Source organism: Mustela putorius, unplaced genomic scaffold (genome assembly GCF_011764305.1).
Source record: "Mustela putorius furo isolate JIRA1106 unplaced genomic scaffold, ASM1176430v1.1 tig00000592_pilon_pilon_pilon, whole genome shotgun sequence".
In the NCBI taxonomy this organism is placed as follows: domain Eukaryota; kingdom Metazoa; phylum Chordata; class Mammalia; order Carnivora; family Mustelidae; genus Mustela; species Mustela putorius.
This window is the reverse complement of record NW_025421426.1, coordinates 8,821,296-8,835,188: the sequence shown is the minus strand read 5'-3', so window position 1 is coordinate 8,835,188 and position 13,893 is coordinate 8,821,296. Positions and strand designations below refer to the sequence as shown.

Sequence of the window (13,893 nt, the reverse complement as noted above, 5' to 3'; positions counted from 1 at the left end):
GAATTGCTGGGAAGACAGGTATATGAATGTTCGGCTTGAGCAGATAGGATCGAACAATTTTCCAAAGTGGTTCTTCCCATCTGTGCTCTCACCAGCAATGTGCGACAGTTTCCAGGCATCCTTCTTGACTCCTCTCTCCATCCCACACAATGTTCGACTCAGCAACAGGTTCTGTACGTTCTCTTTCCAAAACATACCTTGAATTGGATGGCTGCCACCACTCTCATCTGGCTTTTACCACCTCTCGCGCGGGGCTCTGCAGGAGCTACCTCCCCAGACTCCCTGTTTCCACTCCTGGTCTGGAGACTTCATGCAACAGCCAGAGCGATCCTGTTAACATAGAAGTTAGATCACATCCCTCCTCTGCTCAAAAACTTCCAATGGCTCCTCTCTGAAGCCTTCAGGAGGCCACATGATCTGCCTTCCTCCCCTCCCTCATCTCCTATCATTCTCACCTCGGTTCACCCTGTTCCAGACACGTTGGCCTTCTTGCTGCTCCCTGAACAATCCAGGCTGCTTTTCCATCCAGGGCCTTTCCGCTTGCTGTGTTCTCTGCCAGAGAGCTCTTCCTCCAGGTCTTTGCATAGCTGGCTCCTTCTCATCAGGGACGTTTCAGCTTAGGTATCACATCTTCTGAGGAATCTTCTTAGACCACCCTCTAAAGTAATCCTTTCCCCTGGTCATTATCCCTGGGCCCTATTTTTTTTTTTTTTTTTATCCTTAACATATACCAGAATCTCCAATCATCTTGTCTTTGCGTTTGCTCACTTACAATCTTTCTCCCCTCACTCCTCATTAGAATTTAAGTCACACCAGGGCAGGAAGCCAGTCGATCTCAGTCAGTGCTGTGTCCCTAGTGCCAAGTACCTTTGCCTGAAACACAGGAGAGCTATCAAACTGCGTTGAATGAATGAATGAGTGAATAAAACCTAGGTGTTTAGGAGATCCCAGAAGAAGCGGGCGCCGGCTCCAGGAGCCACACACTGGGGCTCCGGTGTAGGGACAGTTCTCAGCTGCAGGTGGGATCCTCAGCCGCTTCCAGGAATTGAGAGTTCAGGGACTTGGAGCGAGATGGTCACGTTCTGAGGCTCAGCACAGCGGGCACTAGGACCCTGCGCGGCGCCGCGCCCGGTGGGGGGCGGCGGACGGGAGGGGGGGGGAATCCGCTCTTTCTGTCTGCTAGAGCCAGGCTGCAGACACTTGTGCGATCAGGGCCCGTACCGCCGCTGCCCGGTCCCTTTCCACACTATGAGCCGCAGGTTCACTGTCACCTCACTGCCCCCCGCGGCGCCCGCCGGGACCTCTGACTTAGAGTCCCACCCGCATTCGGCAACCGGTCTCCGCCACCTCTCTGGGGAAGACGCCAAAGGTAGAGGCCGCAGGGGGCGGGGCCTGCCGGAGTGGGGCGGGGCGAGAGAAGGGGCGGGGCCATGGTGGGCGGGTCTTCTCTTGGAAGGAGCAAGGCCGGGGTTGGAGGTGGGGGGTCTCAGCCGAGGGCTAGAGAAGGGAGGAGAGCTGGAACTAGCCGGGAGGGAAGGAGGCTGGACGGCAAATGGTGAAGGGAGGGGCCAGATTCGAGGTGGGCGGGGCACAGGGAAGGGGTGGGGCTATAGAAGAAGGGGCGGATCTTGTGATGGAGGGGCTAGGGTCAAACGAGGGCTGAACTGGAGAGCACTTAAGGGGCGGGGTCACTTCGGGTAGGGGGCGGGACCAGAAGGAAGAAGGTGAAACCAGGGAAAGGGGAGGGCCATATGATTAAGGGGTGGGTCTAAAGGCAATGGGAGGAGGCAGGACTCTGTTTGGGGGCAGAAAAGGGCGGGACCAGAGAGGAAGGGGTCGAGCCAGGAGAATAGGGTGGGGTTAAGGGCTGGAGGTAAAATGAGGCCGGGACCCTTGGTCTGGTGCTGGCTCAGCAGGTTTTTGGGGCCTGGAGGATCTTCCAGTCGTCGGCCTCCCGAGAGACGTCGCGGACAGCGCCTGGGGATCCCGGGGAGGAGACGGGAGCAAGATACGTTACTTTTGGGCAGCTAAATCTTGGCAGGATTCTGTGGGGGTTTCCGGTCCCGACCCGTGGGGACCCAGTCAAGTCCCTCTGCTCCAGCTCCAGAAAAGGGTTAGGTGGAGCAAGCTCAGGCTAGATTGGGGGCGTCCTCCTCGAGGACCCATTGCTGGGTCTTGCCATGGAAGTTACAGGCAGGGTACACAAGAGGGGAGGTGAAGGATCCATCTAGCTTTCAGTAAAGAATCAGTATCCTGGATGCATCCACAGTCTTCTCCTCAGGGGGCACTTGTCAGGAGTCCCCTTCTTGACCCTGCGCCTCTCAGGTCTGGAAGAAACGCTGCGAACCTGCTTGGAGTGGCCCCAGCACGGGGAGGAGGAAGAGCCTCCCCGGGCCGCCAGGGGTCGCTGCTGAGCCGCAGGTGAGCTCACTCTGCGGCGAAACTAAGCACCAACAGCCCTGAAGGGGGCCTTTTGGGGTGGGGGGGGGATGCTTTGGCGAAATCCCGCGTTGTGTAGATGACCAAACAGGCCTAGATTTCCTCAGGCCTCCAGCTCCTGAACCAACCGCCTCCTGGACGTGGCCATTTGGATTTCTTGGGCTCCTTCCATTCTTCCTATTTCCCTGTAAACTGTCTGCCTCCCTTCTCATTTTTTCTTATTTTCATGAATGTCCTTTCCATCCTTAGAGTTTCAAAAGTCAGAACTCTAGGAGCTATTCTGAACGCTTCCTTTTCTTTTCCCACCGGATCTAGTTGGTCCTCACGTGTTGGCCGACCCATCCCCAAAACTAATCCTAACTCGCTTCTCTCTCTTCTGGTCACTGTCGCTCTGTACAAACCTCCATCATTTCTCACATGGTCAGGGCCAGAGCCACAGCCTCCTGGTTGGTCTACCTGCCTCAGATTCTGTCCTAACCACCCTCCACACAAGCTCCCCATAGCTTTTAGGATAAAGACCGATGCCGTAGCCTGTCATTCAAACTCTTTCCTCATTTGCTCTTGGACATACCTGTCCGTGTTCACCTTCTCACCTCCATTAGCTCGGGAAACTCCTACTCACTCTGTAGCTTATGGCTCATTGCACCTCTCCTGAAAACCTTTCTCCCTTTTCCTTGCTTCCAGGCAGAGGCTGTCATTCCTCTTCTGCCCACCCACCGCACCATTAGAGGACATGTCCCAGTGGATGGAAGTTTTTTACTTGCGTGGCTCCTCCAACTTAAAAGCAGGGACCATTTCCTTTTATCTTAGTGTTCTGAGTTCCAAGCCCACAACCCGGCTCTTGGTAGGTGCTTAATATCCATCAGACCAGAGAGGAAGGGCTGCAAGCTCCTACCTCTCTTACCCTTGCCTTCTTTCCCCCCATTCCCCATCCCCTTGCCGGAGAATAAGGTGACCCTCTCTCATTCCTACGTGATCGACACATCTTCCCATTCCCATTTCCAAGCTCCTGCCTGTTGAAGTCAAAGATGGCTCCCAGTTTGGGGGTGTGCAGGTGTGTGTGCTAACTGGATGTGAATCTAGAATGTGGCAGAGGTAGTGTACGTGTGTCTTTGTGTATCTGGAGGGAGGAGCATTCCACATGAGTTCTGATGACCAGTGGGGCGGTCAGTGCTTATATGTGTCACTGCATTCCAGTGTGTTGACGGGCATGTGTGAATTCCTGTGGGGTGGGTACCTGTGTGCATGAGTTTATGTAAGTTTCCTCTTTAAAAAAAAAAAACATTTTATTTATTTATTTGAGAGAGAGACAGTGAGAGAGAGTATGAATGAAGAGAAGGTCAGAGGGAGAAGCAGACTCCCCGTGGAGCTGGGAGCCCGATGTGGGACTTGATCCCGGGACTCCAGGATCATGACCTGAGCCAAAGGTAGTCGCCCAACCAACTGAGCCACCTAGGCACCCTATAAGTTTCCTCTTGAGAATGATTTCGGTCACTTTTAACCTCTTTTGTCCTGAGAGGTGCCTCCAGGCCTTCCTCCTTGGTAGGTCACTGCACAGAGGAGTAGACAAGGGCACCCTAGGGGAACCGAAATCTGGCGATATCTTTCCTGCAGCTGTTCTTGTGTCAGCCCTCTGGCCCCAAGGAGATGTGGTCTCCACCTCCTGTCCTCACTCAGGCCCACTGGGGAGAAACGGCAGCCTGTGGAAAGTGGGGAAGGGGTTGGGAGAGGTTTGGCAGGTCACTTGTGCATGAGCACTGTCTTTAATTCTGGACCCAGGGCATGGGGTTTGCTCCTGGAAGTGCCTACTGCTGCCAGGGGACCTACCAACTGTAGTGGGGATGTAACTGACAACAGATGGGGGTGAAAGAGACAAGTCCGAAGCTGAGCCCTGAATCCACCATGAACCCTGGGCGGCAGCCCCTGTACCTCAGTTGCCTCATCTGTACTATGGGGAAGTTGGTGATGACTTGGCTGGACAGAAGTGGACCTGGGGCTGGGTGTTGCGGCTCTGAGCGATTTCTGTACCCCGTTATACCGTTTTCCACTGTGCCTCAGTTTCTGGTGGAGCAAGACGGGACACTGGAAAGAAACATGGGCCTGGATTAAGACTAACAGGATTTGAGATGTGTTCCCACAAGTGAGAAGGAGCTGACTTACGCTAGAGAGATGGAACAAGACCCCAAAATAGCCCATCCACGCTCTTCGCTCGGGCTCTGTGGTGTCGCCTTAGGGCACGTTGGTTTCCCTGTCTGAACCTCAGTCTCCTCGTCTGTAGTCCAGAGGAGGTGAACAGGAAGCTATCTGAGGGTCATGCTAGCCGTAAAAATGCTAGGATTCTTTGGTGGTCTAGAAGGGTGAAGTTCTCTGCCTCCCCCATACCCAAACCTCATGTTTCAGTCTCTCTATCTGTAAACTGGGAAAAATGACACTGAGTTACTGGTATGAATATCTGATCTGGAGATCTCCAGCCTGTTCAGGGTGTTCTCCAGTTACCCCCTCCTCAAGCTGGGACTCAGAACCTCACTGCCCAGTACCTCAGCCCAAGGTGAGCCCTGGGAATCTCCATGGCAACAAACTGGTTATGAACGAGGCTGCAGTTGCCATGGTGACGGGCTGCTCTCTCTCTCTCTCTCTCTCTCTCTCATCCCCCTCATCTCCCCTCCCCTCTTCTCAATGAACCAGAGCGATCTGCGGGCACCAGCTCTCCAGGTGGGGTGGGGGTGGAAGGGTGACTGCCGTGAGAAGGGGGTCCAGTTTGAGAAAGAGGAAAGATGGGCTGAATCTGTAGAGGAATGGGGGGCTGTTGGGGTGCCATTGCCATGGTGACAGGGCTGCAGCCTGTTAATTAAGCCCCTGGTTGCCACGGAGACGATGGTGGTTGACGTGCTCTGCGGCGAGCCCTGTGTGTGTGGGGTGTGCTGCGTGCTGGACTCATCAGTTCACTGAGAGGACGGGCATGTAGTTTGGGGAGAGGAGTGAAAGAGGGAGTTCAGGGCCTTGGCTCCTGGAAGACAGAGCCGGGGTGGCTGTGTTAGGTCACGGGGGTAATAATATGCGGATAAGGATGGATAGGGACTGAGCCATAAGCAGGAATACTGTGCCTGCCTTCTGTGGAAAGAAGTCAGGTGGCTCCAGCTTCAGTGGATGGAGCCCGGGACTGGAGGTCAGGGAGCCGGGTTCTAGTCCCCAGTCTGCTGCAAGTTTATCCCATGAAGAAAATTTGTATCTTTTCATCTTTGGACTCTAATTTTCCCATAAATGAGGGGGGAGCAAAAAATAATTTATGAAGTCTTCCAGTCCCCACATCCCGAGACTTGGGCAGCTTCCCTGAATTTTTTTTCTCTCTGCAAAGCCTACGGTGGGACGGGGGTAAAATTCAGAGTTCAGAAACAGGACCTTTTCCAGCTCTGCATCTTGTGTGGCTTGAACAAGAGAGTTTCCCTAGCCCTAGATCTTCCTAGGGCTCTGGGTGGAGTTGGGATGCTAAGCTGGCAGCCGTGTTCTCAGAGCTCGGAGCTGAGGGTCACCTTGCTGGTGACCTTACCGGCCAAGGCCAGGCTGACGGTGCAGCAGGTACCTGCAATGGTGTCTTCTCAAAGCCACACTGTAGACGGTTGGTCTGAAGGCAGAATGGGGGCCAGGCTCCTTGAGAGGTAAGGGGTGGGACTCCAAGGGGTAGGGTCTCCCCTTGGGGCCATCTCCTTACTTGGTTTGTGCTCCTTGGGGAGAGCTCTATGGCTTTAGTCTGCAATAAATGGAGAGAGCACTAAGTTTTCAGAGTGGGAAGAAGTCCCTTGGATTTATGCAACCTAACCCTTTCATTTTGCAGATGGAGATACTGAAGCCCAGAAAGAGGAGCTTATTTTTTCCCAGGGATACACAGAATTTGGGGGCAGAGGACAGGATAAATTCACTATATCTTGAATTCCAGTGCCTTGTGAGATAGGAACTCTGGCAAGGGTTGGCACATGGGGTCCCCAGGGGAAGAGGAATCACTCCTGCCTTCACCTGTACTCCCCTGGGATCTAGATGTGGGTGGGCTCAGTTCCTGAGTGGCCAGGGCTCTGGATCACAGATGAATGGAAATACCTCCAGGGGAATATCCCAGATCTGAGATTGCTGAACAAAAATCTCAGCCTTTAATTTCTTTCACAGCACTTCTCAGACAAACATGCTACACATTTTGCTATGTTACCTGTCCCTACAGCATAGTGGAAAGCCATAATGCCACTGCTAGTGCCAGTGACGGTGCAGGGTGTGGGTAGTGGAGTGCTTAGAAATTCCTGAACACGGTCTATCCACCTGCTATCCTTTTAACCCCTGTCATCCATCCAAACTCATCTTACTTTGTGTGTGTGTGTGTGTGTGAGAGAGAGAGAGAGAGAGAGAGATTTTCTCCCTGGGAAAGCCAAGACGACCACTTCTTATACCTTGTCTGAATAGCTAGCTCTCCATCCTAGCAAGTCCTTCCAGCGCCCAAAAAACCCAGTGACAATGATACCTTATTGGTGGATCCCTCTAAAGCCCTTTCCAGTCAGCTGCCAAAGACTGTGATTGACCTGATCTGAAGCCACTGATAATTGTGTGCAAGGACTCTGAGTGGCGGATCCTGTTGGTGGCTCTGAAGTCATGTCCCAGAACGGGGTCTCTAGTCACGTGGATGGCTTTTTAGGACCCTTGAAGATCTGCTGGGCCTACCCCCCGTGCAAGCCGAGGGGCCACTTCAATCCTGCACCTGCCCCTGCCTGGCCGCAGGAAAAGGGAAAGAGCTTGTCTCACACCTTTCCCTGTACCCCTTTTAGTAGCCAAGAATCAGAGACGGCTCTGCAGTTTGGTTTGACTCTATCCTTCTCCCTTCTATTGGAGACAGGACAAAATTTTGGAGGAATATATGTTGAGGAACTGTCCTTAACTAGAATAAAGCGAACTGATTCTAGACCAAATCCTGCCATTCACTGGCATTGTGTGTCCAAAGGCTGTCATTGCTCTTCTTTGGGCCTTAGCTTTTTCATCTGTAAGATGAAAGTTGTCCATTAGATAAGATGATTGATGTGATCCTCTCTAGCCCTGGAACTCTCCTGAAACTTAGAGGGCCAGTGCTGGGGGCTAAGAGTGAGTCTGAAAATGCTTTCCCCTTGGATTTCCCGTGCTCTCACCCTTGGATGTTTAGATATTCCAGAGACACAAAGGGTCCAAACCTCCGATGCTTCTTCCTGAGATGTCTCCACCACTGGCTCAAGTCTGGATTCTAGGGGTTCTCCCAGAGAGGTCCCAGGACACTCAAGCTTCTAGAGGACTGGTGTCAGGGGAGGGGGAGGGACACAGAGAGTATGCTGGCTCTGGAATCCTCAGAAAGCAATCCTGGATTAGGGGATTAGACACTCCCGCCCCAGGAGAAAATCTGATCCCAAACCGACAGGCGGCCTCATTCCTCCCTCCCCCACTCTGTCCCTGGCCAGCCTCCTACCAGCCTGCCCTCCCTCAGGGCTGCACCATCCCCAGTGGGGAGTCAGCCATCCTTGGAATCTCACTGGTGCCTTCTCTCCTCCTCACCACATCTTCCCAGGGTCATTCTACAGTCTGAGGGTCCCTGTCCGTGGTCTCCTTCCCTGGGGGTGAAAATCTAGGACTCAGTCTAAGAACAATGAGAGGGTTCACTGCAACTCCTCAGGTTCCACTCTTTTCATTTTAAGACAGGATGAGCCAGACAGTTCAGCCTAGTGATCCTGAACCCCTAGGGGCAGCACAGTGCTTTAGTTAAGGGCTCTGGCCTCAACACCCCCACCGCCCACCGCCGTTTCCAACCTCTTGAATAGCGATTTGGGAAAGGGTCTGGTTTTCCGCTTCTCTTCAGGGCTGGCCTCCCCAGCTTTGCAGACAGGCTCCCTAGGGACCAATATCCCACGGCGCCCCACCCCCGCCGCCTCAGTACTTCTCGCTTTCCCCCTAGGGGTCACCCCAGACCCCCAGCCAGGCAGCCGCTGCGGGGCCGCCTCCCCGCGGCCGCGACCTAGTTCCCTGCCGTTATTTTTAGGGCGCGGGATGGCACCTGCCCACGTGCCGGCCCCGCCTGTGCCGGGGAGTGGGGGGCGGGCGGAGCTGCGTCTGCTCGTGGGAGGCGAGGCCCCGGTCCCCCGCAGCACCCCCTCCATCCCACCGTGCAAGCCCCCGGTTTTCGTGCGAGGGGGCCTCCAGCAGCGCTCTGCCCGCCCCTCGTCTCCTCTTCTTCCTCCCTCTCTCGCTCCCCCCCAAAACCCCGCCAGTGGCTCACGCCTCCTGCATACGGGATGAGGTGAGCAGCGCCGCCGCTGAGAGGGGGCGCGCGCGGGTGTGAGCGTGTGTCCGTGTGCGAGTGTGTGTGCGCCGGGCGGGCGGGCACTGCAGCTTCTTCCTCCGTGGAGCGGAGAGCGAGAGAGAGCTAGAGCGAGCGAGAGAGCGGCGAAGGCGGGCAGAGGGGCGCGGGCGAGGCGGAGCAGCCATCCCCGGGCCCGGCGCCGCGCCGCCACCATGCTAAACAACCTGACGGACTGCGAGGACGGCGATGGGGGAGCCAACCCCGGTAAGCAGCGGCCCGGGGGTGGCGAGGGAGGGGGCGGCGAGGCGAGGAGGCAGCTCTAGGGTTAGAGGCAGAGCGGGGGCCGTCTCCTTCAGAGAAGAGGCTGAGACTGACCCGGGCGGTGGGCGCCCAAGGCGGCCTGGAGCCCCGCTCCATTGGAATGCGCCAGGCGCTGTCCGAGGTGCTGGAATGCGCCGCGCCCCGAGCAGGGCTGGGGGCCCCCGAGGTGTTGCTGTTGCCCACAGCCCGGGGGCAGACGTGGGTTAGCTAAGCGGGGGAGGCTGTGGGAAGAGGATGGAAGAGCTAGAACGGGCTGACGTGGACCTCGACAGGCGGGTGGAGGGTTCCTTCCCCAAGAAGGGACCCCGGCGTCCTGGCGCAGAGCGTTGACCGGCGGCGCGGGGAGGGGGTGGGGGGTGCAGTCTGCTGCAGTCCCTCGCTCTGAGACTTCCAGCTGAAAGGTGGGGGGAAGGTGCCCATGGGGGGTTGAAGCCATATGACAGCCCCCGTCCGGGCTGCGGTGTCTCCTTAAGGGGACACTTGGTGCAATCCTGGCCCCCTCCCCCAAAGCTGCCCGAGGTCCGACCTCAGACTGAAGCGTGCCTCCTCCGGAGATTTTCGGCTCTACTTTGCGGAATCTCCCTCTCCCTCTCGCGTACCCATGGGTTCCTATTCAGGACGGGAAGCAAGATCACCCTTTCTTCCCTCATTCCCCTTCCTTTCGGCACCCTGGGATGACAGTGAGGTTTCCAGGGCGGGGGAAGGGGGAGCCTTTCTAGTCAGCTCTGCTAGCTTCCCCAGTGAGGCCTCAGGAATGGGGTCCCAGCAGCTGAATCCCCGGCGCCGCGGCGCGGACACTGCGGACGCGCTGCGGTGGGTGCGGAGACTCGCTAGGAGCCCAGGGGCTTGAAGCAAGTCCTTTTGCTGCTCTTGCTTTCCGCCGCCCTCCTCCACGGTTTCCCTGCTTCGAGGTCTTTGGGGCCAGCCACCCCCTTGGGCTCTCAGGCCCCCCGCCGCCCCCCAGCGGTCTCAGCCATCCATCACGGCTGTCAGCCGCCCCCACCCCCCACCCTCCAGCGGCGCTGCGTCCCTTGCGCACTAGCGCGCCTCCCGCTCCGGCTGTCTGCGCTCCGAGTCGTCAAACGCTCCCCTGGGCATTGCTTGACCCTCTGAGCTGAAACTCTTGCAGACCTCCCCGGGGGATGGCCAAAGAGACCCAAGGACTGAAAGAGTGGGGTCTTCCAGGGACTGGGAGCCTAGACTTGAAGTGTTCCGGATCTTGGATCCAAGTCAGAGCCAAGTGGCCGCTTGGGAAAGCTGTGGACACCAGGTTCCCCAATTCTTTGTCTAAGACCCCCTTTTCCTCCCTGAAGTAGAGTGGTATACAGAGGTTGGAGCCACTGGCTGGCCAGCTAGCTTATCCATCTCTCCGGTGACCTGGGGGTTGCCTCATCCAACAGCAGCCCCCCTCCCCAACAGGGAGGCTTAGGCTATGGGTTTGGCAAAGTCGAGTCTGCGGCAGATCCAGGCACCCCGATGCGGTGCCCAGGGGAAGAGTTGTGTGTGTGTGTGTGTGTGGGTCATTGCCATCTGGGATCCCCTTCAGATGCCTTCAGTCTGAGGACAGGGGCTCAGCAGGAGAGATAATCTCTGCCCCCCCCCCCCCGCACAGAGTATTGTCCAATCCCCCAGCCCCTGCTTTCTCTACCCCTAGGTTTTTGCATTTCTGGGTCTTGGGGTTTCCATGGGGTCTCAGGAGGGCTAGAAAAGAGGCATTTATGTGTGTGGAACAGGAGTGGAACAGGAACTCCCTTTGGTTCTACCCACTCCCCATTAGTTTCTAGACTCAGTGTAGACGGTCTGTCTGCAGACCTTCTATCTCTGTGTAGGGTCCAGGACCTGGAACTAGAGTGGCCAGGACCTGCGTTGGATGTTTGGGTTCCCAGAGAGAGGCAGACTCCCAGCGATGCCCCAAGATGTTCGTAGGGGACCTAAGCACCTGCTGGGCTTGAGGGAAGAGGGTCTATCAGACCAAGAGCCTCTGCCATCTCTGATCTTAGGTTCTTGGGGATGTAGGTGAAGACCTGGGTACTGACCCCAGGGAGGTGGTACTATCCCGAGGAGTAAGAGGGCTCCTCTGGACTAAAGAAGAATCCTCTGGACTAAAGAAGACCCCTATCCCCTTGGGGTCTGACGCCCTCCCCCACTTCCCCAATCTGGCTTGGGGATTCCCCCAGGCCTGGTCCGAGGCCCCTGGGGGAGGATCCTTAGCCCGCGCCGCTCGCCTGTTTCCTCCCCTGGAGCTCTGGCCGCCGCAGCTTAATTGAAAGCCGATTCGGGCTGAGAGCTCCCAGGGGGCGGGGGCCGGGGCGGGGGCCAGGCGGAGAGGGCTCAGCCTCAGTCTGGCCCTGCCTCTCGCGCGCGCGCCACTCGCCGCTACCCATGAGCCTGCGTCCTGGCTCTGAGGATTCAGGGCGAGTTCCCCTGGCTCCTTTGAGAACTCCTGAAGCTCGCCCCTCTCCCCGCAACCAGTGCGCTCGCCGTTCCAAGGAGGGGATGAAATCAGCCCGCGGCAGACGCGGCGGGCGGCCTGGTGTCCCGTCCAGATGGCGGGTGGAAGGGCGGGACCCAGGACTAGCCTATCGAGCCGTCCTCTTCCCGGCCCTCCGCTCCTAGCTGGGATCCGGCCCCGAGCCTGGCTCCGCGCTGCGCGTCGCGTTACATAAGCGGCTGCGGGCGCGTGGCCGCCTCGGCTCGGCGCTGCGCTCTCTGCCCGCGCGGTCGCCATGGAGACCGGCGCGGGGCTGCCTAGTAGCCGGATCTCCGGCCAGGACGCCCGCCTTGCCGCCCAGCACGGGCCCCGGGACCCCTTGAGGGAGGAGGGGCTTGGGAGGGGGCGTGAAAGGCAGAGAGGAGGGGCTCTCGTGTCCCGCTGTTCTGGTCCCTGAGCGACGCCGCCAGGAGAGAGACCCAGACCCACAGGGGACTTAAATCTTGGGACTTGGGGAGGGGCATAGGATGGGGACCCCGGTCTGGGTGGAGCACCAGATACATGAATAATAATCGTACTCATAATAGCCCCAATAGTTCCGTTTATGTGCCAGGCACACCCAATACGCATTATTTCCCCTAATCCTCAGGACAGCCCTGTGAGTTAAGTACAATTATTATCCCTTTGCAAAAGAGGAAACTGAGGCTTAGAGAGTTTAAGCGACTTGCCCAATATATTGACACAGCCTAGAAAACTGGGACTGGAGCCTAAATCTTGACCCCAACGCTTTTCCTTAACCACCAAGAAATTTGCTCTCATTCGCCTCAAACCCTCTTGTACCCTCCACAGTGTGGTTAGAATCTGAAACATCTTGTCAGCATTTTAAAAGGAGGAGGAACCCACTTCTCTTTTTTCATTTCTCATGTTCTCTGGCCCCTGACAGCTCTTCTGAGACCCTGGGGGTTTGGAAGGGAGCCTGGGGGAATTTACTTCCGAAGACTCCCCCTGCCCCCAGCATTTATTATGTGCTAGGTTCTCACTGTGGAAAAGGTCTGTCATTTCCAGAAACTCATATGTAAGAAGGAAGAGGTGATGGTCTCCGCCTCCCCCCCACCCCGCCCCCGTTTGGGAATCAGGAGTCCCTGCCTGATGGATGAGGTGGAGGTGGGGGCAGGAGAAGTTGTCCCTTGATTCGGTGAGGCATCTCTTTCTTCCCTCTTCCACGACTTTGAGTCAGGCTGAGATTGGATTTGTAACAGGTTGTGCTCTAGGGATGGACCCCTGCTGGGTGACTAAGGAAGGTTTCCAGGAGGTAGGAAGAAGAATGGGGAAGGATTTGGGAAGATGGAGGTGGAGAGAGACATGACAGGAGATGAGGGGACCGGAAATTCAGAATACATAGGGCCTCAACGTCATTCGGGATTTATTTATTGGAGAGTCTCCCCAGGGTCTAGAGAGATGTCTGCTACTGGGATTCAGCCCTAGAAGTGAGAAAGGATGCTGGCTGAAGCCAAGGTTAGGTGCCTGTGGGGGTCTCCTACATCTCTTTGAAAGGACCTCTCCTAGGTGTCCAAGAGCTTTTCTCCTTGGGTGATCTCAGCCAGATACATGGTTTCACACACTTCCTCCACATATTCTCATGGGTTACCATCATCTTTTCTCGGCCCAACTTCTTTCCTGGGTGCCAGACTCTGTATATCCAAGTGGCTTCTGGACTTACTTGCTTGAGTGTCCTATTCTGCCCTACCGTCGATTGAATTCAGCATCTTCCCCACCCTCCATCTCTTCTCTGCCCCTGTTAACTAAATAGCGCCGTCACCCACCCATTAACCTATGCTAGAAGCCCAGGCATTTTCCTGATTCCCCCTTCCCACCTCCCCAAACATCTGGCATAGAAATATGCGCCAGTAATTCTCGAGTCTGCCCTTTGTCCTGCATTGCTCTGGTCTGGGTCATCATCAGCCCTTGCCTGGATCGCTGAAAGTCTCAAACCAGCATCTGTGTTTCTTCATCTAAAGGCTAGAGTGGTTGCTCTAAAACACAGCTCTCTTCATGGCACTTTTTTGCCTGAAACTCTTCAATGATTTCCCCTTGTCCTCTGGATGAAGGCCCAAATCTTTAACATGGTCTGCTAATCATTTAAGGACCCAGCCCACACTTTTGGAGGCTGAGCTCTTCATAGGTGAGTCTCCACGTTTCAGCCCCTCTCTCCATGCCCCTTCGTCAGACTCAAGCCAGACCAAACTTCTTTCAGCATCTCTGACCCACTCTGTTCACTCTCCCCTCTCAGCCAGCGAACATGCTGTTCTCTGTGCTGGAACAACCTCCCTCCTCCCTCCCGGTCTAGCTCTTACTCATCCTTCAGTTCTCAGCCTCCTCGTCACTTCCTCTGGGAAGCCTTCCG

General features: G+C 56.2%; 1 protein-coding gene across 2 annotated transcripts in view; it reads left to right on the top strand.

Annotated features, from left to right (window-relative positions):
* Positions 1-1,174: 1,174 nt before the first annotated feature.
* SLC12A5 (solute carrier family 12 member 5) overlaps positions 1,175-13,893 on the top strand; it is a 35,842-nt gene continuing 23,123 nt past the window's right edge. The window contains exon 1 of one of the 2 annotated variants that reach the window (XM_045082142.1): positions 1,175-1,369. In XM_045082142.1, the coding sequence (XP_044938077.1) occupies positions 1,249-1,369 (121 nt within the window). In that variant the 5' untranslated portion in view covers positions 1,175-1,248. Of the gene's footprint in view, positions 1,370-8,573; positions 9,002-13,893 lie in introns of those variants that run through there. The other variant, XM_045082143.1, reaches the window with a different exon arrangement.